At 46.8% G+C, this 25,818-nt stretch overlaps 1 protein-coding gene across 1 annotated transcript; it reads left to right on the top strand.

Moving 5' to 3' along the window:
• Positions 1,924 to 23,900, top strand: BRI3BP (BRI3 binding protein). The gene is made up of 3 exons (XM_001924273.7): positions 1,924 to 2,291; positions 11,219 to 11,321; positions 18,130 to 23,900. The coding sequence occupies exons 1-3, from the start codon at positions 2,088 to 2,090 to the stop codon at positions 18,549 to 18,551; spliced, it is 729 nt and encodes a 242-aa protein (XP_001924308.5). The 5' UTR covers positions 1,924 to 2,087; the 3' UTR covers positions 18,552 to 23,900.

Below are 25,818 nucleotides of genomic sequence, written 5' to 3'. Positions count from 1 at the left end.
ATGAACATACTTTCAATTAAAAAGGATTGGGAGAGGCAGAAGTTGTAATGAACTTACCAAACCTGTTTTCAAGGATTTTATTGCTTAGGAGGAATAAATATGTTTAAGTAAATAAAAAGTGTGTTCATATTAAAATAATTGGGTAGGTAGTGGTACATTCTCATATTTTCTTCTAAAAGATTATATGCCAGGGAGTACCCACTGTGGCTTAGTGGGTCAAGAACACGACTAGTATCTATGAGGATGTAGGGTCTATCCCTGCCTCCCTCAATGGCTTAAGGATCCAGTGTTTGCCCAAACCTGCACTGTAGGTCACTGATGAGACTTGGATCTGGTGTGGCTGTGGCTGTGGCTGTGGTGTAGGCCAGCAGCTGCAGTTCCTATTCAACCCCTAGCCTGGGTATTTCCATATGCCACAGGTGCAGCCTTAAAAAGAAAAACAAAACAAAAAAATATATATATATTATATACCAAAGGGTTATCTCCAGAAGATATAAAGAACATTTGATAAAGAAAAAAGAAAAAGGTACATACACAACACCAGGGGTCTAATAAATAAACTGTTGAATAAGAAACCAATCACAAAAATCATACCTTAATACATATAAAGTTCCAAAAGAGGCAAAATGAATCCCCTAAATTTTGGAGGGAGCATAGTGAACAAGGCAGAACAAAAGGAAACTTTCTGCAAAGATGGTAATGTTCTTTTTCTCTACCTGTGTGTTGTTTAAATTCATAGAGAGGTACCTTATGATTCGTGCCTTTTCCTCTCCGCAAGCTTGCTATAGTTCAAAAAAAAAAGAGGATAAAATATGGAGTCAATCAATATATGAAAACCTCACCAGGAATGCAGAAAAATGTGAGTTCAAAAATAAGATAAAAATTTTCACTCTTTGGCAAAAGTTAAGTTTTATTTTCCTGGTTGTCTCAAAAAATGGTGAGACACAGTGTGCTTGATTTAGTGTGCAAACAAGGCCCTTGCATTCTATTTGGTTATTAAGGCTCTTAAGTCTTTTAAAACCAATAAACCTCCCTTGCTTTCATTTTTTATGTCATTTACTTATTGAAGAAACTGGGTCATTTGTCCTGTAGAATGCTCCACATTCTGGCTATGGCTGATGGCTTCTGCTGCTTCTAATTTTTTCCTCCATCCCCCCATATTTCCTGTAAACTGATGGTTAGATGTTGAGGCCACTTCAAGTTCGGGCCCAGAGTATTTTGGCAAGAATCAATCATAGATGGAGCTTGGTACTTCTGCCTGGAACACTAGCAGGTCCAAGTCCTGACTACTTGGCTGCTCCATTTTCAAGTTCTCCACCAACCTGCCACCCTTTGGTTCAAGTCTCTTGATGATCATCGCCTGGATCCATTATTTCATTAAGCGGTACAAAATGATTTTCTAATTTCTAGTCTCTCTCACTGCCTCCTCATCTACTAGCTGGACTTTCCTAAAAAGAACTTTTCCATCCTCCACTATTTCGTGACTCCGAAAATAGAGTTCGTTCAAGAAGGGCGGGAGGGACGCCTGATACTTATTTAAACATTTCAGAATGAATGAATAAGCTGGTACCCATGCCATTGGCAACGTTATCTATTTGTTGGGTACCATTTAAATTCCCCGATATATAAAAAATACGTAGTTGTTGCTTTCCAATCAATTTCAATCATTGTCCTTGTTGGGGCTGTTTCAACTTTTACAAGCTTGGGTTTCTTTTCATATGTAGAAAAGTTAAAAATAAAAATTATTAGAAAAAAAAAAAAGAAAGTATGAAAGAAAAAAGGAAAGGTTAAAGTCCCATCAGGTCAGGGAGGGCTTCCGGGGGTGGGGGTGGGGAGCTCAGTAACCTCTAAGCCGCCCCGCGCGCTCAGGCTAGGTCCCCCGCGGTACCGCGTCCGGGGGCGGGGCGAGGCGTGGGCAGGGCCGTCGCGCCTTTGCGCGCGGGGCGGGGCAGGTGGCGCGGCGGTGGCGGCAGCAGAGGTGCGGCGCGCGGCTCCGGAGCGCGCCAACGCGGTCCCCGCCGGAGTCGCGGCGTACCTCCGTGTGGCCCTCACCCGTCTCCCCAACTCGATATCCCACTGGCCTCAGGATGGGCGCGCGCGTCTCGGGCAGGCCCCGAGCCGGGACTGGGTTCCTGCTGCTGCTGCTGCTGCTCGGGCTGCTGGCCCCGGGGGCGCAGGGAGCGCGGGGCCGCGGCGGCACCGAGAAGAACAGCTACCGCCGCACAGTCAACACCTTCTCGCAGAGCGTCAGCAGCCTGTTCGGCGAGGACAACGTGCGCGCCGCTCAGAAGGTGGGCGCCGGGCCCGCGCCTGCGGTCACCTTGCCCGGCCGCCGCGCACCTGGCGTCGGGGCCCACTTGGGCCGTGCGCAGCCTCCAGGGCTGCCGGCCGGCCGGGGCGCGGGAAGAGGGGGGCCCGGGCCGGGGGCGGGGGTGCCGGGCCTGCGCCCCGGGGGCCTGCCGCCTGGGGCCCGCGCCCCTGCCGGGCCAGCGCCGGGTCTAGCGGCTCGTTCCGGCGCGGGGCCGGGGCGCAGGGCGTCTCTTTCTCGCTGCACTTCTCCTTGGACCTTGTCCCCGGGGGCAGCGCGGCCAGGGCATCCCCGCAGATGCGCTGACGCCGGCAGCGCCTCTCATTCATTCATTCAACGCGTCTGAATGAGCGCCTACTGTGAGCCAGGCACCGTGGCGGCTGCCCAGGGGGCGCCCTGCCGGCTCGCGCCCGCTCGCTCTCCCCACGCTGCTGCGCTCTCCGCAGCAACCCCAAATTTCCTCTAGCCTAGCAGCCGACCCACTTCCCCTGAGCACCTTTGGCCTTCCTCCTTTTGCTTTGAAGATATTTAAGTCTCTCTCTCTTTTTTTTTTTTTTAAAGGAAAGGCGTAATGCAGTCAATTCTGTTACTTTGGCTACCTGGCTTGGTAGCCCTGAGCCCCTACTGTGTGCAGGGTCTTTTACTTGGAGCGTTTTGTTTCCTTGGGAGCTGTTTAAGAGCCTCAGAACCCTGGGAATGGTGTTGAGCGCTCCGGAGAAGAGCAGGAAGTTCTTTCTCCTCGCTGTGCCCTCTGTAGCTGGGTGAGAGGCGCCATTGGGGTAAAAGTCCACTGAGAAGGGGGAAGTGAATAAATAAGGGGACAGTTGTCTGTGGTCATGCGGGCCTTAAGTACAGTCCTTGCTGTTCCACCTCTTAATTCCTTTGCTCTGTGCCAGTTTGGGGTTTTGGAGTGGAAAGAAGTTTGAATTTAAATTCCAGGTCTCAGAGTTCCCTGGTGGCCTGGTGGTTAAGGATCCACGTGGTCACTGCAGTGGCGAGGGTTAGATCCCAGGACCGAAAACGTCTTCGTTCCTCAGGTCTTACTAAATGGCTTTGGGCAACTGATTTTACTTTTTAGAATCTCAGTTTCTTTTCTTTCTTTCTGTCTGTCCTTTTGTCTGTCTGTTGTTCTGTCTGTCTTTCTTTTTAGGGCTGCACCCCAGGCATGTGGAAGTTCCCAAACTAAGGGTCAAATTGGAGCTGCAGCTGCCAGTCACAGCCACAGCAACATGGGATACAAGCTTGTCAGCGACCTACTTCACAGCTTACAGCAATGCCTTATACTTAACCCACTAAGGCCAGGGATGGAACCCACATCCTCATGGATACTAGTCGGATTCGTTACTGCTGAGCCACAATGGGAACTCCTCAATATCTTTATAGATTATACTCCATGTATAGTTACTATAAAATATTGGCCATATTCCCTGTGGAGTATGTCCTTATAACTTTAAAATTTTGTATTTAGTCGTTTTTACCTCTTAAACCCTAACCGATATTTTGGCCCTCCTCCCTTCCCTCTCCCCAGTGTTAACCACTAGTTTGTTCCCTGTATCTGTGAGTTTGCTTCCTTTTTGGTATATTCACTAGTTTGTTATTTTTTAGATTCTGCATATAAGTGATATTATACAGTATTGTCTTTGGCTTATTTCACTAAATGTAATACCCTCCAGGTCCATCCATGTTTCTGCAAAGGTCATTGTATCATTCTTTTTGTGGCTGAATAGTATTCCGTGTGTGTGTGTGTGTGTGTGTGTGTGTGTGTAGGTATATATCTATGTATATATATTTATATATCACATCTTCTTGTCTGTCTTTTTGATTGTAGCCATTCTAGTGGGGCTGACAAGGTATCTCCCTGTGGTTGTGGCAGATCTGTTGACTTTGGGGGTTTTTTTGGTATTATTATTATTGTTTTGGCTGCACACATGGCATACAAAAATTCCCAGGCTAGGGGTTGAACAATGATTGCACCACAGCAGTAACAACACTAGATCCTCAACCACTAAACCACCAGGGAACTCTTATTTGTTTATTTATTTTTATTGGAGTATAGTTGCTCCTCAAAGTTGTGTTAGCTTTAGGTGTACAGCAGAGTGATTCAGTTATACACATACATATATTCATGCTCTTTAAGATATTTTTCTCATATAGGTAATTACAGAATATTGGGTAGTTTTCCTGTGCTGTGCAATAGGTCTTGTTGGTTCAGATCAGTTGACCTTTTTTTGTCCTTTTTTTTTTTGTATTTTCTTGGGCCACTCCCACAGCATATGGAGGTTCCCAGGCCAGGGGTCTAATCGTAGCTGTATCTGCTGGCCTACACCAGAGCCATAGCAACATGGGATCCGAGGCACATCTGCGACCTACACCACAGCTCACGGCAACACTGGATCCTTAACCCACTGAGCGAGGGCAAGGATCGAACCTGCAACCTCATGGTTCCTAGTCGGATTCATTAACCACTGAGCCACAAAGGAACTCCTGACTTTTTTTTTTTTTTTTGTATAAATTTTTTTTCCCTTTTTATGGCCATACCTGCAGCATATGGTGTTCCTAGGCCAGAGGGTTGAATTGGAGCTGCAGCTGCTGGCCTATGCCACAGCCACAGCAACATCAGATCTAAGCTGGCCCTGTGACCTACACCACAACTCACGGTGACACTGGATCCTTAACCCACTGAGCAAGGCCAGGGATCAAAACTGCCTCCTTACAGAGACTAGTCAGGTCCTTAACCTGCTGAACCACAACAGGAACTCCCAGACTGGGTGACTTTTGAATTGTCCCACGATGGGTCTGATAGTCTCCTCTGGGTTAGACTGAGGATGCACAATTCCAGCAAGAATTGTGCGTGAGGCTCTTGAGTCCTGGCTTGAGTAGTACATCAGGGCATGGGGTGTTGGCCTGTCTCATTACTTTACTCTTAGCTTGAGGCTGGTGGACCTTCTGGCCTGGAAGGTGCCTTTTCCCCTTTGTCATTCATTTGTGATGTGTGGGTAATGTTCCAGTGCTTTCAGTTCACATAACCTTGGTCTTTCATCATGTTCCTTAGGTGCTTGGGCGGCCTCTGAGCTGCAGAAACTCTTGCCCCTTCTCTGTGAATGTGAAGACACATTTCCCTTTTTTTTAAATTTATTTTTCTCCCATTTTTTTTATTACTCAAATGAATTTATTACATCTGTAGTTGTATAATGATCATAACAATCTGATTTCACAGGATTTCCATCCCACAGCCCATACACATCCCCCCACCCCCCAAACTGTCTCCTCCAGAGACCATAAGTTTTTCAATGTCTGTGAGTCAGCATCTATTCTGCAAAGAAGTTCCGTCTGTCCTTTTTTCAGATTCCACATGTCAGTGAAAGCATTTGATGTTGGTGTCTCACTGTATGGCTGACTTCACTTAGCATGATAGTTTCTAGGTCCATCCATGATGCAAAAAATGCTGGTATTTCGTTCTTTTTAATGGCTGAGTAATATTCCATTGTGTATATGTACCACATCTTCTGGATCCACTCCTCCCTCGATGGACATTTAGGTTGTTTCCATGTCTTGGCTATTGTAAATAGTGCTGCAGTGAGCATTGGAGTACATGTGTCTTTGCGAGTCGTGGTTTTCTCTGGATAGATGCCCAGGAGTGGGATTACTGGATCAAATGGTAATTCTATGTTTAGTTTTCTGAGGAATCTCCGTACTGCTTTCCACAGTGGTTGCACCAATTTACAATCCCACCAACAGTGTACTAGGGTTCCTTTTTCTCCACACCCTCTTCAGCACTCATTGTTTGTAGACTTTTGGATGCTGGCCATTCTGGCTGGTGTAAGGTGGTACCTCATTGTGGTTTTGACTTGCATCTCTCTAATAATGAGTAACATGGAACATCTTTTCATTTGTTTCTTGGCCATCTGTATGTCTTCTTTGGAGCACATTTCCCTTTTTGACCTGATTTCTTAAGCATGTGCCTGGGGGTGACAGGGGTGAGGAGAGATTAGGATGAGGATGCCCTCCAGGTTGAGGAGGAGGGTGATGAAATCCTGAGCTGGAGCAATCTTATCTTCTCCCATGGCCATGGCCACAGGCCTTCTGAGTTTATTGACCTGAATCTTCCTCGTTTTAACTTCATCCTGAAAATTGTCCAACATACCCAAAGGGAGGAAGAGTCATGTAATGAACTCCCATACCCATCACCCAGTGCTTCCACTTATCAACTTTTTGCTGTTCTTATTACACCTCTTCCCCAATCAAAAAAAAAAAATATTTAAGCCTGGAATAGTATTTTAAAGCTAAACCAAGACACATTAGTTCACTTTTGAATACTTAAGGCTACGTCATTAGCAAAGAAACATTCTGCAGCCTTCCCTGGTAGCCTAGCAGTTAAGGATCCAACATTTTCACTGCTGTGGCTAGGGTGTCGTCCCTGGCCCAGGACCTTCTGCATGCCACGGGCATGGACCAAAGAAGAATCACATTTTCAGATTCTTTTTCTCTTACAGTTTATTACAAAATATTAACTATAGTTCCCTGTGTTATACAATATGTCCTTGTTCGTTATCTATTTTATATATAGTAGTGTGTGTCTCTTAATCCCAGCTCCTAATTTCTCCTCTCCCCCTCTTTCCCTTTTGGTAAATTCATTTGTATCTTTCCCTTATTTTTCTGTTTTTTTTTAGATTCCACATACAAGTGATATCATATGATGTTTGTCTTTCTCTGTCTGACTTCACTTAGTGTGATAATCCTTAGGTCCATGTTACTGCAAATGGCATTTTTTTCATCCTTTTTTATGGCTGAGTCATATTCCACTGTATATATGGACCACATCTTTATCCATTCCTCTGTTGATGAACATTTAGGTTGCTTCCACGTCTTGGCTATTGTGAATAGTGTTGCTGTGAACATTGGGGTGTGTGATATGTCTATTAAATCTTTTTTTTACTCTCTTCATTTTTTTAGAACATTTCGGGATTTACAGAAACATTGAGGCGGTTTGTGGTTTCCTATTGTGGCCCAGCAGGTTAAGAACCTGACTAGTATCCATGAGGATATAGGTTTGATCCCTGGCCTAAGTGGGTTAAGGATCTGGTGTTGCCACAAGCTGGAGTGTAGATCACAGATGTAGTTTGGATACAGTGTTGCTGTCTCTGTGGTGTAGACCTCAGCTGCAGCGCCAATTTGACCCCTAGCCTGGGAACTTCCATATGCCCCAGGTGTGGCTCTAAACAAGGAAAAAAAAGAAGTGTGACAGGAGAAACAAAATGTGGTGTATCCATGGGGAGTTCCCTGGTGGTGTAGTGGTTGAGACTTGGGATTTTCACCACTGTGGCCCACATTCAGTCCCTGGTCTGGGAACTGACATCCTGCATCTAAGCATGCCATGGCCAAAAAAAGAAAAAAAAGTGGTGTACAGCAGGGAATGTTATTTGGCAAAAAAGAAGAGAAATTAAGTACCAATTCCTGCTGCTACACGGGTGAACCTTGACAATGTATTTTGAGTGAAAGGAGCCAGGCACAAAAGGTCACAGCTTGCCTGATTCCATTTTTATAGAAAGTCCAGGAAAAGCAAATCCAAGGAGATTAGTGTTTGCCTAGATTGGGGGGAGGAGAGAATGTGGAGTGATTTGTAGTGGGTACAAGACTCCTTGTGGGGGTGATGAAAATGTCCTAACTTTAGATTGCGGTGAATTTCTAAAAAAACAAAAACCAAAAAAAACCCAAAAAACCCCCCTGAATTGTGTGTTTTAAAGACATGAACTTTATGGTATGTAAATTATGTCAATAAAGCTCTTTAACAAAAAAAAAAAAAAAAAGAAAAAGAAAAGAATTATGTCTATACTAGCATGCCTTCTATCCAGCTGGATTTCAGAGAATCCACCAAAGAGTGAGTGGTGACCCTGTTTCTCACTGACACACACACTTCCTTCTGGCATTCCTGCATTCCTACATGGTTTTTTGGTGGTGGTTGTTTTTAAATTAACCCGTATATTATTTTTTTTTTTTTTTTTTTTTTTTTTTTTTTTTTTTTTTTTGTCTTTTGTCTTTATAGGGCCATACCTGCGGCGGCATATGGAGGTTCCTAGGCTAGGGGTCCAGTTGTAGCTGTATGCCTCTGGCCTACACCACAGCCACAGCAGTGGCAGGTCTGAGCCACATCTGTGACCTACACCACAGTTCACGGCAATGCCGGATCCTTAACCACTGAGCGAGGCCAGGAATCGAACCCACAACATCATGGTTCCTAGTTGGATTCGTTAACCACTGAGCTACGATGGGAACTCCTGTATTATTTATTTTTTATGCTTCCAGTTTTTTTGGGGGGGGGTTATGGCCACACCCATGGCATATGGAAATTCTTGGGCCAGGAGTTAAATCTGACCTGCAGCTGTAGCAGCACCAGACCAGTGCCAGGCCAGGAATGGAGCCCCTGCCTCCTCAATCTTTTTTTTTTTGGTTTTTTGGTTTTTTGTCTTTTTAGGGCCACACCCGAGGCGTGTGGAAGTTCCCAGGCTAGAGGGGCTACAACTGCCAGCCTATGCCACAGCCACAGCCACATTGTATCCAAGCCATGTCTGTAACCTATACCATAGCTCACGGCAATGCCAGGTCCTTTACCCACTGAGCGAGGCCAGGGATCAAACTCGCAACCTCATGGTTCCTAGTCGGGTTCATTAACCACTGAGCCACAATGGGAACACCATGCACTTGGATTCTTAACCCACCTCACCACAGCAGGAACTCCTCACCCTTCCAATTTTCAAGTAGCAGCTTTATAGAGATAAAATTCACGTACCATGCACTCTGTCCATTTCAAGTGTATATTCACAGAGTTGTGTAACCATCACCACAGTCAATGGTAGAACATTTTCATCACCTCAAAGAGAAATCCTTCAGCTATCAGCCTCTCTCCTAACCCTGGCAACCTCTAATTTGCTTTCTGTCTCTATTGCTGTGCCGATTTTGGCAATTTCCCATAAGTGGAATCACAGTTTGTCATCTTGCATCTGGCTTCTTTTCCTTAGCACAAGGTTTTTGAGTGTCATCCAGGTTGAAACGTGTCAGTACTTCATTCCTTTTTATGGCTAAATAATATCCCCTTGTATGGTTTTACCAGGTCTGTCTATTCATCTGCTGATTGCCACATGGTCTTTTTTTTTCCTTTTTCTTTTTTTTAGGGCTGTCTCTGTGGGGTATGGAAGTTCCCAGGCTAGGGGTTGAATTGGAGCTGCAACTGAGGTCTGCGTTATAGCAACACCAGATCCGAGCTATATCTCTGACCTATGCCACAACTTGTGGCAACACTGTATCCGTAACCCACTGAGCGAGGCTAGGGATCAAACCCCTATCCTCACAGACACTGTGTTGGGTTCTTAACCTGCTGAGCCACAGCAGGAACTCCAACATGGTCTTTAAAGATAGAAACCGCTTTGGTGCGTGCAGCTAAAACATATTGGGGCCAATGCTTCTGTTTTGACATGGGTAGTATTTATTAACTCCATTTGTTAGCTGGAGCCCTGGTATATATTACAGGTATAATACACCTATAAGCATCCCGCAAATAAGGGGCAAACCTGGGGTTTGAACCCAGGCAGTTAAACTTCCAGGCCCGCGTGCTCTCAGCCAGGCCATAGCACCAGCATCCTTTGCTCTCCTGGTTGCTAATTCAACCCCATTTTTCTTTCACCTCTCTTGGAAAACCATTCCAACTAGAATATCTGATGGTAGCCAATTCACCTCGAGGCATTTATCCTCTACACTGAGCAGAAGGGCACATGGACAAGGCCCTGTTGCAACACTCACACCCCCTGGGAGGTTGGGGACAACCTAGGTGTCCATTAGTAGGGTACTGGTTAAGCAGCTGCAGGTATCTTTACAAAAAATGAGACTGCTCTGTCCGTCTGAGGTTGGGTAACCACTGAGACAGAGTGTTCCGTGAGAAACATTACATATGCTGCCATTCAAAGGGAAAATATTTATCTATGCTGTTATTCACCCAGCGTGTCTCGGGGAGGCTCCACAAGCGAGTGATAACAGCGCTGCCTTCAGGAGGGGATTTGGGTTGTATGAAGTTTGTACCATGTGTACCATATATATATTTTTTTAATTTTTTAAAAACAATTTTTGGAGTTCCCATTGTGGCTCAGTGGTTAACGAATCTGATTGGGAACCATGAGGTTGCGGGTTCAATCTCTGGCCTTGCTCAGTGGGTTAAGGATCCGGTGTTGCCGTGAGCTGTGGTGTAGGCCAAAGACGCGGCTCGGATCTGGCGTTGCTGTGGCTGTGGGGTAGGCCGGTGGCTACAGCTCCGATTCAACCCCTAGCCTGGGAACCTCCATATGCTGTGGGAAGGGCCCTAGAAAAGGCAAAAAAAAAGACAAAAAAAATTTAGGAATTCCTGTTGTGGCTCAGTGGGTTAAGAACCCGGCTAGTATCCATGAAGACTCCCTGGTCTTGTTCGGTGGGTTAAGGATCTGGTGTTGCTATGAGCTATGGTTCAGGCTGGCAGCTACAATTCTGATCCAGCCCCTACCGTGGGAACTTCCATATACTGCAGGTGCGGCCCTGAAAAGCAAAATAAATAAATAAGTAAAATAAAAATAAGACATCAAAGAAAAAAAAAATAGAGTTCCCACTGTGGCCCAGCAGGTTAAAGGTCTGGTGTTGTCTGCTTGGCAAGGGTTTGATCTTCTGCCGGGGCAGTGGGTTAATAAGGATCCAGTGTTGCCACAGCTATGGTGCAGGTTGCAGCTGCAGCTTGGATTTGATTCTCTGTTGGTTATTCCCATTGGCTCAGCTCCTCCCGGGGTAGCCTTCCTCCTCCACCAGCTGTGTTTTCTTGTTTCCAGTAAATTCAGCTGGACTGGGAAGAAGGGAGTTTGGGCCCAGTTGGTGATGACTTTTCTCTGGTTTCTGCAGTTCTTGACCAGGCTGACGGAGAGATTCGTGCTGGGAGTGGATATGTTTGTGGAAACCCTGTGGAAAGTCTGGGCAGAGCTCTTGGAGGTTCTTGGACTTGACGGTAGGTGTGGGGGAGATGGGCATTCATTTGAAGGCAGTTATATTCTGGAGCTTCTCAGGTTACAGAAGCGGGACCCACAGGGGTTGGTGCAGGAGAAGAAGGGGAGACATTGAGGGTATGAGTGAACCTTTTCTATTGTCATAGTTGCGTGTAGAAATGGCTGAGATTCCTAGATGCCTTTAGGATGAGGTGCAAGTGGTTAGTGTTGACCTGGCTGCCACCAGGCAAACCTCTGGGATCAGAGGTGGTGTTCTCTGGGTTGTTGGGGTCTGGAACAAACCACTCCAGTTACTTAGAAAAGGATTTAAGGAGTTCCCCGATGGCGCAGCAGGTTAAGGGTCTGGCATTGTCACTGCAGTGACTTGGGTTGCTGCTGTGGTGTGGGTTCAGTCCCTGGCCTGGGAACTTCTGTATGCTGTGGGCATGGTGAAAAAAGAAAAGAAGGAAGGAAAGAGAGAGGAAGGAAGGGAGGAGGAAAGAAAGCAAGAAGGAAAGACAAGAGATTTAATACTGAGTTGCTCACAAAATCACCAAAAGGGCTGAGGGATTGATGTGTGACCCGTGGGACTGCTCCCCCGGTCCAGGAGGCTGTCTCTCTCCATGAAGTCTGCTGCAGTCTGTGTCAGGGTCCCCAAGACCACCCCAAGGTGCAGTGACTCTAGAATTCCCAGGATTCTGCATATGGTGGTACCCACGCCTGTGATGTATAATAGCAAAGGACACAGAACACAGCAAAGGGAAAGGCGCGTGGGTGACGTCTGGGGGAACCAGGCAGACTTCCAGAGCCCTCCCTAGGGGAGTCACAGAGGACACACTTCATTCCCCCAGCAAAGAGTGGTAACAACACATAGGAGGTGTCACCAACTAGGGATGCCCAGTAGAGGCTCAGTGCTCAGGGGGTTTATTGGGGGCTGGTCGTGTAGGCACCTTCTGCCTGGCACGTTCCAAATTCCCTACCAAAGGCAGTCATTAGCATAAACCACACCATTTGTTCAAAACCTCCAGGCCCAGTGAGCACCTCTCTGTGTCGTGTGTGCTTCCCACACCCCCCAGCAATGAACTAAGTTCTCCAAGTTGCCGACCAGGTATCCCCCAGATGAACCACAGTTCTGACCGTCTCTGTCTGGAGGTAGCATCTGATTCCACAAGTCCAGGGCTTAGTCCCACAAGGTGCCCCCAATTCAGACACCAGTCCAGGTTGTCACCTGTGCTTCTGGCCGACTGGTATAGATTGGAGGTTCCCACAACCCCTCCCCAATGTGGGTTCAATTAATTTGCTAGAGCCGCTTGCAGAATTCAGGACACCTGTTGACTCGCTAAAAGTACCGGTTTATTACGAAAGGCTGTAACTCAGGAATGGTCAGGTGAAGGACACACATGGTGGGGACTTGGAATTTTCCATGTTCTCAGTTTGATTGATTCATTGGCCACTGGTGATCGATTCAGCCAGCCTCCAGCCCCTCTAACCCCTCCAGAAGTCCTGTGCGGCCGATGACTGAAAGGTCCCATCCTCTGATTGTTTGGTTGGTTCCCCTGGCAACCAGCTTACACCCTCAGAGGCTCTCCAAGATCACCTGATTAACAAAGGCAAATGTCAGTGAAAGGGGCTGCGAATCATCAAGACGCCTTTATAGCTATTGTCACTTAGGAGCCTGTGCCAGAGATGAGGATGGAGAGCAAATACACATTTGTTATTATATATCACAGTCTCACATTCTAGAAATCCAAGTCCCCAGATGCCAGCCAAGGGCCCATCTGGCCAGCAGTCCTTTCTAGAGAACAGCCTCAGGCCTGCTGGCTGAACTCTTTCCCGCGCAGCTCCTAACTGGGTGACCTTCTTGCACCCTGGGGTTCCTTCTCAGCAAATCAGCCAGGGCAATTAATTTTTTTATTTTTTTTTATGGCTGCACCTGTGACATGCGGAAGTTCCCAGGCCAGGGATTCAATCCAACCTGAGCCATAGCTGCAGCCACGCTGGATCCTTTCACCCACTGCACTGGACTGGGATCAAACCCACACCTCTGCAACACCTTGGGCTGCTGTAGTCAGATTCTTAACCCACTGTGCTACAGGAGGAACTCCTGATGTTTTTTCTTCTTTTTAGATTTTTTTAAATTACTGCTTTCTGTTTTTTGCTTCATAGGGCCACACCCGAGGCATATAGAAGGTCCCAGACTAGGGGTCAGCTTGGAGCTGTGGCTGCCAGCCTACACCACAGCCACAGCAACACCAGATCTGAGCTGCTTCTTCTACTTACACCACAGCTCATGGCAACGCCAGATCCTTTACCCATTGAGTGAGGTCAGGGATTGAACCTGCATCCTCATGAATAATAAATTCTTAACCTGTTGAGCCGTAAGAGGAAATCCCTATTACTACTTTTGTAGTAGTTACTTTAAAAAAAGGGAGTTCCCTTGTGGCTCAATGGGTTAAGGATTCAATGTTGTCACTGCTGTGGCTCAGGTCACTGCAGCGGCACGTGTTAGATCCCTGCTTTTTTTTGGTGGGGGCTGCTGCTCCCATAGCATATGGAAGTTCTCAGGCTAGGGGTTGAATCAGAGCTGCAGCTGCCAGCCTACACCACAGCCATAGCAACTCGGGATCTGAACCACATCTGTGATCTACCCCACAGCTCATGGCAACACCAGATCCTTAGCCCACTGAGCAAGGCCAGGGATTGAACCCATGTCCTCATGGAGACTAGTCGGATTTGTTACTGCTGAGCCACAAAGGGAACCCCCAACGTGTTAGATCCCTGGCCTGGCACCTTCGGCATGCCATGGGCACAGCCAAAAAAAATTTTTTTTAATAAAAACAACCACAACAACAAACCCCCAGTTTAAGGCCCACTCCTTAAAACTGCCTAGTAACTTCCTGTTGCACAGGGTTCACACCAAGAACACTGCCGGGGTCCTTGACACATTCGCTCTCTCTAGGTGTTCTCTGCCAGGGATGATCCTCCCAGCCCTTTGCCTGCTTCACTCTTTTCCATGCTTGGGTCTCTGATACATGACACCTCCTCCGAGAGGCCCATCCTGATGACCCCATGTAAGGAACCTCCTCTTCAGCTCTCACACCCCCGTTCCTTGTCTCCTCATCAGCTGTTAACATCCCACTCGTGTGTGTGTGTGTGTGTGTGTGTGTGTGTGTGTGTGTGTGTGAGAGAGAGAGAGAGAGAGATCTGTCTCCTTCCTGGAATCCTGTGAGTGGAGTCTTGCTCACCTCCTCCAGGCACGAAGGGTCCCATCATTAATAAGAATCGGAGGGAGTTCCTGCTGTGGTGCAATGGGATCGGTGGCGTCTCTGCGGTGCTAGGACACAGATGCGATCCCCCATCTGGCACAGTGGCTTAGGGATCTGGTGTTGCTGCAGCTGCAGCTTAGGTCATGCTGCGGCTTAGATCTGATCCCTGGTTCAGGAACTCCATATGCTGTGAGGCAGCCAAAAAATGAAAGAAAAAATAAGAGTTGGAGGACAGTGGACCCTACTGCCTTACTGCTGGTGTGAGCTGAATTGTGTCCCCTCTCCGAAAGTACCCACCGAAGCCCCAGGACCTGTGAGTGTGACCTTATTTGGGAGTGGGGTCTCTGCAGATATAATTAAGTTAAGATGCGGTCATCCTGGTTAGTGTGGGCCTTAAATCCAGTGTCTGGTGTCTTTATAAGAAGAGGGAAATTTGGACAGAGACGCAAAGAAACCCATGGAGAAGAAGGCCACGTGAAAGTGAAGATGGAGGCAGAGATGGGAGGGAGGTGGACGCAAGCCAGAGGATGCCGGGAGCCACCAGAAGCTGGAAGAGGCCAGGAAGGACCCTCCCCTAGAGCCTTCAGAGGGACCTTGGCCCTGCAGCCACTTTGGTCTCAAGATCTGGCCTCCAAAACAATGAGAGGCTACATCGTTTTAGGCCACCAAGTCTGGCCATTTGTCTCAGCAGCTCTTGGAGACCAGTTCAGCTCCTCCCATGCAGAATCTCACCCCCACCGGCCCTGACACTCCCATCTCACAGCTCAGAGACAAGGCTCACCTGTGCCCTGGCTCACACCCACTGTCATCCCCCTCCCTCACCAGGAACCCATCTTTCAGCCTTGAATCACTGAATTCAGCCTCTGGGAGGCTTTGGATCCGACTCAGGCTCAGGCAGAGAATCAGAGGCAGCTTCCTGGCCATTCGAGAGGATGCTGCACAGCACGAAGCCCTCTGGGACTGCTGAGGCCCCCTCCCGGGACCCAGGCTGAGTCAACACATAGCCCAGATACAGCAATTGAGTGCAATCCTGAGTGGAATCCACATCCACCACCTGTCTAGACTGTTAAACCCGGTATTTCCATCCCTGCCCAGCAAGCCCTGGAGAGACAAACCCGATTGCAAGAAATTGCATGTAGCTTGAAATGAAAGACTTAAAAGCCTCCTATTGACATGGGAGGGGATGCGAGCAGAGTGGTTCCACAGCCCTGAGGCCCTGAATGCTGGCATTCATGAGGCAGGTGGCTGGTGCTTTCTGGAGGGGAAGAACTCACTGCCATATCATGGTTTTCTCCCCTTTTACTTGGTGCATAAGCTTCCAAGCATCCAAAGGCCTTTTTGTTTGCTTTTTAGGGCTATACCATGGCCTATGGCTATTCCCAGGCTAGGGGTCGAATCGGGCTTCAGCTGCTAGCCTACGCCACAGTCACAGCAACTTGGGATCCTAAGTGTCTGTGACTTACCTGTGCTACAGCTCGTGGTATCGCCAGATCCCTGACCCACTGAGCAGGGCCAGGATTTAAACCTGTGTCCTCATGGATACTAGTTGGGTTCGTTACTGCCGTGCCACAGTGGGAACTCCAAGGCCTTTGGAATGTGTGTCTTATGCTTAGATGTTTGGATGTGCAAAGGCTTTATGAGAAACTACTCCAAAGTTGGAAATCCTGGCAGAAATTATTTTAGGGAGCACTGTCCTCTGAATTTTGAAGGTACTGGTTAAAATGGACTCTTTAGCCCAGAGTGGTTCAGTAGGAATAGAATGCCATCCATATATGTTCTAGTTGTCACATTAAAAGGGTAAAAAGAGGAATTCCTGCTGTGGCCCAACAAAATCGACTGTGTCTCTGCTGCACCAGGACACAGATTCGATCCCCAGCCTGGTGCAGTGAGTTAAAGGATCTGACATTGCTGCAGCTGTGCCATAGGTTGCAACTATGGCTCAGATCTGATCCCTGGCCCAGGAACTCCACATGCCTTGGGTAGGCCAAAAAAAAGAAAAACAAAAGGTAAAAAAGAAGCGTTCTGTTGTGGCACAGCAGGTTAAGGATCCAGCATTGTCACTCCGGTGGCTTTGGTCACTGCTGTGTTGGGAGTTCCATGCCTGAAAGAAAATTTTTTTCTATCTGTAAGAGCTGATGGATATTAACTAAATTTGTGGTCATGGCGTTCCCACTGTGGCATAACAGGATCAGCAGCATCTTGGCAGCATCAGGATGCAGGTTTGATCCCTGACCTGGCACAGTGGGTTAAGGAGCTGGCGTTGCTGCAGGTGCAGTGTAGGTTACAACTGTGGCTCAGATCTGATCCATGGCCTGGAAACTCCATATGCCATGAGATGGCCAAAAAAAAAAAAAACTTACTATGGTCATCATGTCACAATATATGTAAGCCACATCATGCTGTGTGCCTTGTATAGTGCTACATGTCCCTTACATTGCAATAAAACTGGAAGAAAAAGTTGTATGCTGACATATGACGTGTTCCTCTTTCAAATGGTATGGTTAAAAAAAAGGGGAGGGGGGAGTTCATGTCATGGCACAGCGGAAATGGATCCAACTAGAAACCATTAGGTTGTAGGTTCGATCCCTGGCCTCACTCAGTGGGTTAAGGATCTGGTGTTGCCGTGAGCTGTGGTGTAGGTCGCAGATGAGGCTCAGATCTGGCATTGCCGTGGTTGTGGTGTAGTCCGGTAACTGCAGCTCCGATTTAACCCCTAGCCTGGGAACCTCCATGTGCCATGGGTGCGGCCCTGAAAAGACAAATAGAAAAAAAAAAAAGGTATGTGACTAGAGAGATGAAGCCAAATGCGGTGAAATGTTAATTGTTAAGCCTAGGTGGTTTCAATAGGAGTATTTATTTTACTGTTGTTATAACTTTTCTATTTGAAAATTTTCTTAAGTCGGGCACACGGAAGATACAAGTCCTCCATTTCACTCCATTCTTAAGATGGAACTTCATGTGTGGGTACCAGTTCCACTTAGGTTTGGCTCTGAGTAACAGAGACCCCCAAATAACAGCAGCTTAAACAAGATGGAAGCTTATTTCTCATATGCAAAAGTCCGCAGGTAAGGTGGCTAGGCAGGTAGGTTATCCTTAGGTCCAAGCCCCTTCCATTTCATTGCTCCCCAGTAGGTGACTTCCCTTCCCTCATGACCCAAGACAGCTGCTTTTATTCCAGCTGTCACATCCACATTCCAGCAGGCAGAAGAAGAGGTAAAGGGCATATTCCCACTACTTCTAGGAAGCTACCCCGAAACATCCCTGCTTACCTCTCCTTGACCACAGCTAAGTTATGGAGCTGCAAGCGAGGCTTGGAAACGCCCTTATCCTAGGCAGTCAGGTGCCCAGCCTGAGATTGGGCATTTGTCACCATGGAAGACAGGAAGGAAGGAAATTTCGAGGCCAGTTTGCAGACTCTGCCCCACCTGAAAAGTGCTTTAAACTCAGGATACGACAGGCAGTCGTAAAGCGTTGCCCTGTCTCCTCCCAGGACTTATCACAAAGGTACTGAGAGCTGAGCTGCCAGATCCCTAACCGGCCACTGTCCCTCTTTTCTGTCCTGCAGTCTCCAACCTGTCCCAGTACTTCAGCCCAAGCTCGGTGGCCAGCAGCCCGGCCCGCGCCCTCCTGCTGGTTGGCGTCGTCCTCCTGGCCTACTGGTTCTTGTCCCTAACCCTGGGCTTCACCTTCAGCATCCTGCACCTGGTGTTCGGCCGCTTCTTCTGGGTCGTGCGGGTCATCCTGTTCTCCATGTCCTGTGTGTACATCCTGCACAAGTACGAGGGGGAGCCTGAGAACGCCGTGCTGCCCCTGTGCTTCGTCGTGGCCATCTACTTCATGACCGGGCCCATGGGCTTCTACTGGCGCAGCAGCTCCGGTGGCCCCAGCGTGGAGGAGAAGCTGGAGCAGCTGGAGAACCAGGTCAGACTGCTCAACATCCGTCTCAACCGAGTTCTGGACAGCCTGGACCGCACCAACGGCAAGTGACAACCAGCCAGCCGGCCGGGTCCCCTCCTCCCAGCGCCCTCTCTCCGGAAACAAAAGAGAAGAAGGAAAAAAAGAACGTCCAACCCCAAACAGTCTTAATAAAAATGCCTGAGCAAGAGAGGGGCGCTTTGCGAGGGTATTTCCGGCCACGGGTCAGACTCTTAGGACCCCTTCCTGGAGGAAGGACAAGATCATGGCTGTAGAACTAACCCAGCGAGGGTCGTTAGTGGAGAAAATATTTTTTAAACAGAGGAGATAACCATATGAGCTGTACAGGAAGAGAAGTTTATGGGCGCATCAAGTACCAAGTTAATTTTTTTCAAGCGTTTAAATACATCTTTTGTAAGGTTTTTTAATAAAGGCCGATGGAGTCAGATTTATTCAAACTTTGCACAGAGGGGAAGGAGTTGCTTTTTCAAACCATTTGGGGCAAGTTTCAAAGCAAGCATTTGTTTCTGCAGAATAGGGATCGGTAGGTGAGGTCTCTATATGCTATTTTCATATTCCAAAGCTATGACCTTCATTTCCTGTTGTTTTTGGTTGCCGTTGACCTGATGAACATTGTTGCTTCTAAGTGTGGACGCTTGGGTTTCAGGGGTGAAACTAAACATCTTTGGATCCCAGGGACTCCCCGCCACGCCTCCATCCATTCTAAAGGAAGAAATCATTATTTGTAGAAAACCTAAATCCCTTTCCTCCCCCATCTTGTTTGTACTGTGATGTATTTTAAACCTCAACATTTTGTAAAGGAAATTTCAAGGACCAGGCCAAGGGGTGTCTTTGGGGTTTGTTGCCAAGAGCTGCCTGGGTGAGCATCGAAGCTCATTCAGGCATCTGTTGGATGTCCTAATTTTGCCATTTGCCAGCTAGGTCAATACAGGAAAGACACACTCTCCAGGGTTTTATATTTATTTCTTTGGTTTAGGGTTTGGGTTGACTCGGAACCTTAGAGGGAAAACCAGCCATAGCAGCTAATAACATTTTCAAGTCTGTTACTGCTGATAACGCATCCTCAGGAACAGTAAGCAGTAATAGGAAGACTTGGAAAAAATTTGAGTTATTTTTCCTATAGTTTTTATGACACGTGTGTCAGGTGCTTTTTTTTTTCTGGAGTCTGGTGACCTCATTTTAGGCAGTCTCTGGGGGTTAGAGGTCTGCAGGGCTGACAGTTGTGGGGGTCTTGGACAAAGGGGGTTTTACAAGGCTTGGATCAGGGGCTGGTGGAAACATGCTTTTCTAGACACCGAGAAGCACAGGTAAACAAGGAAAGAAGCCCCAGATTTTGCTGCCCTGGGGTCTGTCTCAATGGTCTTTAATGCCCACCTCTGTGCTCTGGCAGCCCACTCAAAGGCCCCCCATGCACAGCGTCGAGAACCCTGTCAGATCGGGTAGAAACAAGTCCTTTTGATCCAGGCATCATTTTGGAAAAAACTCCACTGCCTGCCAACCCTTCTTGTACCGAGTCTCTGTGGTTTTATTTGTAAGTATCTGGAAAACGGAAGTAAACGTTTTTTGAGGATGCTATTGAAACTTCTGTTTTTCAGGTGCACAAAACCGGACCCCAAGCTCTCCTGCATTCGGTTCACTTCCTAAAACACAAGCATGTTCTCTGGGATTTGTTAGGGCAAGTCTTCATCCATGGGCATTTGAACCCCGTGGTTTCTGCATTGACATCGTTCTAGTTTTGTCATTTAGATACTTAGCGACAAACCCATTTGAGCACAGGGTATGAATAACTCCCGGGAGGTCGTCTTTGCCTGCCTGCCCGCCTTCCTTGTGTTCATTTGGCTCCTGTGTATATTGAGGTACTAAAAAGTTTGCTTTGCTCATGTTGGCCCAGGGAAATTGACATTCTCAACACAGAGCTTATTTTAAGTCTTAAGTTCCTGGCCTCTTCCTTGCCAACCCTCACCCACAGAAGCCTGATGGGCGGTGTGCAGTATTGAGATCTAGGCAGGAAAACCATTTTAACCTCTAATAAACTGAGGGAGGCACTGCTTCTGGGCACTGGTAGACTGAGGTCATAAGTTTCAACTGGAAATTGCTGTGACAAATATGCGCCTTGGAATTCCCTTGTGGCACAGCAGGTTAAGGATTCGGCATTGTGCAGGGTTTTTTGTTTTTTGCTTTTTTTCTTTTTACAGCCGCACCTACAGCGTATGGAAGTTCCCAGGCTAGGGACTGAATCAGAGCTGCAGCTGCCAGCCTACACCATAGACACAGCAATGCAGGATCCAAGCCAAACCTGCGACATATGCTGCAGTGACAACGCTGGATCCTTAACCCACTGAGCACGGCCAGGGATCGAACCTGCATCAGCATGTATACTACTCGGGTTCTTGACCCGCTGAGCCACAGTGGAAACTCTGCTGTGGTGCGGGTTTGATGCTTGGTCCAGGAGTTTCTGCATCTGCAGGCCACAGGTGCAGCCAAAGGAAAAAAAGAATGTGTACCTTTTTTTTTTTCCAAGTTGGCTAAGTGTAGGCTATGAAACCAGATTTACAGTTTGGTGCACTCAAATGAAAGATGTCTTTATCATTTTGTTTTTTATTTTTTTGGCCATGCCCATGGCGAATGGAAGTTCCCAGGCCAGGGATGGAACCTGCACTGCAGCAGTGACCCCAGCCGCTGCAGTGACAACACCAGATCCTTAATCACTAGGCTACCAGGGAACTCCCAAAATGGCTTTATTTTTTATGAAAGTTAAAGTTATAATGCAAAACATCACTTCAGGGTAGGATGTTACTTGAAATTCTAATAAAAATCATAGATGTTTGATGAATAACTTTTTTTTCTTTTTAGGGATGCACCCGCAGCATATGGAGGTTCTCAGGCTAAGGGCCTATGCCACAGCCACAGCCACACCAGATCTGAGCTGCATCTGCGACCTCCACATCACAGCTCATGGCAATGCTGGATCCTTAACCCACTAAGCAAGGCCAGAGATGGAACCCGCCACCTCATGGTTCCTAGTCAGATTTGGTTCCACTGCACCATGATGGGAACTCCTGAATAACTTGCTTTTTAATGTAAATTTGACCTTTGCTTGGGTGGGCTCTTAACCCCACATAGTCTGGGATTTATTTTTCTTTCTCTATCCCATGGAGGCTTGTAGAGTATTTTGCCTCCCCCACTGCCCCTCATCTCTTCCTTTTTTCTCTCTTTTGTACATGGAAAAATGTATTTTTGTACCATATCTCATACCTTGAAGAGAAAGCTTTTTTATATCTTCAGGGCTGTAGAATATATTAGTGTAAACACATCCTTCCATGGGGTATGAAAACATCCTATCAAAACTACTGTGACTCTGTTATGGTTAAGATTCCGTTTTTTTAAAGATATCGTCAAGTTCATCAGTGTTAAGTTCCCAATGCTTCAGTATCACAATAAATAAGAAAAACAAAAAAATTGTCCAGAAAAGAAAAAGGACCAGCTGCTGGATATCTGGGGATATTTTGGGGAATCGATGTTTAGAGCAACCTCTCCCCTGCATTGAAAAGATGCTTTCATGGCATGTCAGCCTTCCATGAATTTTTTTTCCAATATCAATCAGCATTACCTGCCTTCTGGGTTTTTTGGTTTGGCTTGTCTTTGTTTTTGTATTTTTTTTTTTTGTCTTTTCAGGGCCACACCCACAGCATATGGAGGTTCCCAGGCTAGGGGTCTAATTGGAGCTACAACTGCCGGCCTACGCCACAGCCACAGCAACTCAGGATCTGAGCCATGTCTGTGATCTACACCACAGCTCACAGCAATGCTGGATCCTTAACCCACTGAGCAAGGCGAGGGAACGAACCCGCAACCTCATGGTTCCTAGTCGGATTCGTTTCTGCTGCGCCACGACGGGAACTCTTGTGTGGTTTTTTGTTTGTTTTTACCCCATATCATTTCTGGTAGCAAAGGGTGGCAACAGAATTTCCTGAAATTGGGCCTTTCGAATTGTTCTGGGCTCTTAATTTATAAAAGTAACTAACAGAGCAGAGAGATTAGTGTTGTTGAAAGGAGGGTTTTTTCCTTTTGTCTTTTGTGGGGGTTTTTTGGCCACACACACAGCATGTGGAAATTCCCAGGCCAGAGATTCAACCTGCACCACAGCAGCAACAACTCCAGATCCTTAACCACTAGGCCACCAGGGAACTCCACCTGTTACTTCTTAACATGCTTTTGAGGAAGGATATCTGCTTTATGGGCTGATACATGATCACATCTCCCCGTTATGTTTTGAATTGGCTGACCTAACCAAAAAACCATCTCTTGCCATCTAGCTGACTCATTTTAAAAGGAATTCCTGGGAGTTCCCTGGTAGTCTGGTTGTTAGGATTTTGCCCTTCCACTGCTACAGCCCCGGTTCAGTCTTTGTTCTGGGAACTGAGATCCCACATCAGGTCGCTGCACCCTGGGGCCAGGAAAAAAAAAAAAAAAGAATTCCTAAGTGTCAACCCCCTCCCTCAACTTTTTTTTTTTTTTTAATGCATTGCCATTCTGCAGAATTTTGGTTTATGGCCATTTGAGTAGTTGAACCTTTGCTTCTCACTCATGGAAAAACAGGATGCATTTTTTGCAGGATCTAACACAATATGCTTAAAATTAGTATTGGACAACCATCAATATGATACATAGTATCTGGAATAAACAAATTTTCTCCAACAAATTTTGCGCTCTGCTCTTCAAGGATTCCTTGATATGTAGGAGGTACACCAGGACCAGTTTTTCCCTTGTGGTGGCGTTAAAAGCTGATTGTCATTTGCACCATCGCCTGAAAATCTGTGGCAGCTAGTAGCGTGATCAACCATATGTTCTAATGTCTTTTTGCAGATTTAAAGGTTTTACTGTAGCGTCAATATCCGCATGTGTGTGAACCATCTGAATTCTGTGTAATTAAATCGATATGTGATGGTGATTAGCACTCACTTAAAATCCAGCGAAACAATTATTTCCCTCTTAACTGGAAATCATATTTGTGAGGTATAATACCCCTTATCAACAGTGTATTCATGATTCAAATTTGTATTTTGTGTATCTGGTGATAAATTTTACATAGCGTTTGATACTTAATATAAATCCATTTGATTTTAATATAGTGGGGTGTGTGTGGGGGTGTGTGTCTGTGTGTGTCTGTGTGTGTGGTATGTGCACACTATAGTCTCCTGAGCCTTGGGAAACTGATTCTACAAATATCATATATAGACCTAAATGTATAAGGCTTATTTTTTTCTGCAAAGCGATACATTTCCTTTACTTATTAAATCACTGGCTTTTGGTGTTATGTAGAGATATTTGTAGACTGATTTTGGAAGAGAAGTAAAAATTGTGAAAATTACAGCTTAATAAATGTTTATTTGTTGTATAGACTTCCTAAATATATTTCATTACTTCCAAAAAGCACTTGTGGAGTTTTTCCCGAAATGATTTTTTTCTTTTTACAGCCATACCTGCGGCATAAGGAAGTTCCCCAGCTAGGGGTGGAATTGGAGCTGTAGCTGCAGGTCTGCACTACAACCACAGGGGTGCCAATTCAATCCCCAGCCTGACACAATGACTTAAGGATCTGGCATGGTCCCATCTGAGGGGTAGGTCGGAATTGCAGCTTGGATTTGATCCCTGGCCCTGGAACTTCATATGCCACCGGTGTGGCCAAAAAGGTGAAAAGAAAAATTGATGCACCCCAGTGTTCATGGCAGCACTCTTCACAATAACCAAGACATGGAAGCAACCTGTGTCCATCAACAGGTGAATGGATTAAGAAGTGGTACATAGATACAATGGAGTATATATACTCAGCCGTAAAAAGAATGAAATAATACCATTTGCAGCAACATGGATGGACCTAGAGATGATGTTACAGGAAGGGGGACCCCTTCCAGGACCCAAGAATGAGCTCTTGTCTAACACTCAGAAATGAATTGTCCCAAGAGACACTCGTGTTGACAAAGCAAGGCTTTTTTGGGGAGAGCAGCAGGTGAGGCAACCCAAGAGAACATCTCTGTTACGTGGCTCACAGTCTCTGGTTTTATGGGAAGGGGGTTAGGTTCCAGGTTGTCCCTGGCCATTTGTCTTGCTCCGCCCATGCATGATCTGGCCCCGGGTCCTCCCTGGTGGTGTGAGCATCTCTCAGCCAAGATGGATTCTGGCGCCAAGGATCCTGGGAGGTTGGTGGGTCGTCTCCTCCCTCCTATTGGCCCCTCCCAAGTCCTCCTGGTTAGTCTTCAGGGCAGCACCACATTCCTTATCAGGGCCTCCTGTTGTGAGACACCTCTTGCAAACAGCTATTTTTGTGCCTGGCCACGTTTCCTCAAAGGTCCCCTAGCAATCATCCTAAGACTGAGAAAGACAATTGTCTTTTCAATTGTTTAAAATGTGGCTACTGGGACATTTTAAATTCCGCATGTACCTTGCATCTGTGGCTTTCATTATATTTTTTGGAGACTTCATCACATTCTATAATCAGTGCTAGAACAGGGCCAACTTCAATCCTTCAGGTGCTTATTACTCTGAAGCAATGTAGTGGTCTTACCTGGTTCTGGTGTTTTATACAATCCCTGGGGAGTGCAGAAGTGTGGTTTAGGGATCTTTATGCCAGACACAGGGGCTTAATGCATATTTGTTGGGAAACAAATGAATCTTATAACTCAGGACAGTAATTAATCTTCATAATACAAGCTGTACTTGAGTCTGTGCCTCGATACTGGCTAGTCCTGGGATCATCCACCCCAATAACAGGACCGTTAACCTTACCCTCAGGTTAGTCTGTTCTAGTTTGACAATGGTCCTCTGACTGGCAGACCATAGTGGAATGGCCAGAGGCCACAGATAAAAGTGAGGATGGACAGGGTTCCCGTTGTGGCTCAGCAGATTAAGAACCTGACTAGTATCCATGAGGATGCAGGTTTGATTCCTGGCCTCACCCAGTGGGTTAAGGATCCGGCATTGTTACAAGCTGCGGTGTAGGTCCCAGATGTGGCTTGGATCCTGTATTGCTGTGGCTGTGGTGTAGGCTGGCAGCTATAGCTGTGATTTGACCCCTAGCCAGGGAAGTTTCACATACTTTGGGTGCAGCCCTAAAAAGAAATTAAACTTTTTTTAAAAAATGAGGCTGGGAGTTCCTGTCATGGCTCAGTGGTTAACGAATCTGACTAGGATCCATGAGGTTACAGGTTCGATCCCTGGCCTCACTCAGTGGGTTAAGGATCCCGTGTTGCCATGAGCTGTGGTGTAGGTCACAGACGCGGCTCAGATCCACCATTGCTGTGGCTCTGGCATAGGCTGG

Source organism: Sus scrofa, chromosome 14, assembly GCF_000003025.6.
Source record: "Sus scrofa isolate TJ Tabasco breed Duroc chromosome 14, Sscrofa11.1, whole genome shotgun sequence".
Classification (NCBI taxonomy): Eukaryota; Metazoa; Chordata; class Mammalia; order Artiodactyla; family Suidae; genus Sus; species Sus scrofa.
Note: the sequence above shows the minus strand (reverse complement) of the source record. Positions and strands in the feature narration are given on the sequence as shown.

Excerpts from the sequence above, each read along its gene's own strand:
- BRI3BP (XM_001924273.7), top strand. The coding sequence starts at position 2,088 with ATGGGCGCGCGCGTCTCGGGCAGGCCCCGAGCCGGGACTGGGTTCCTG. Across the intron at positions 2,292-11,218 it reads ACGTGCGCGCCGCTCAGAAG|TTCTTGACCAGGCTGACGGA; the intron begins GTGGGCGCCGGG and ends TGGTTTCTGCAG. Across the intron at positions 11,322-18,129 it reads GGAGGTTCTTGGACTTGACG|TCTCCAACCTGTCCCAGTAC; the intron begins GTAGGTGTGGGG and ends TCTGTCCTGCAG.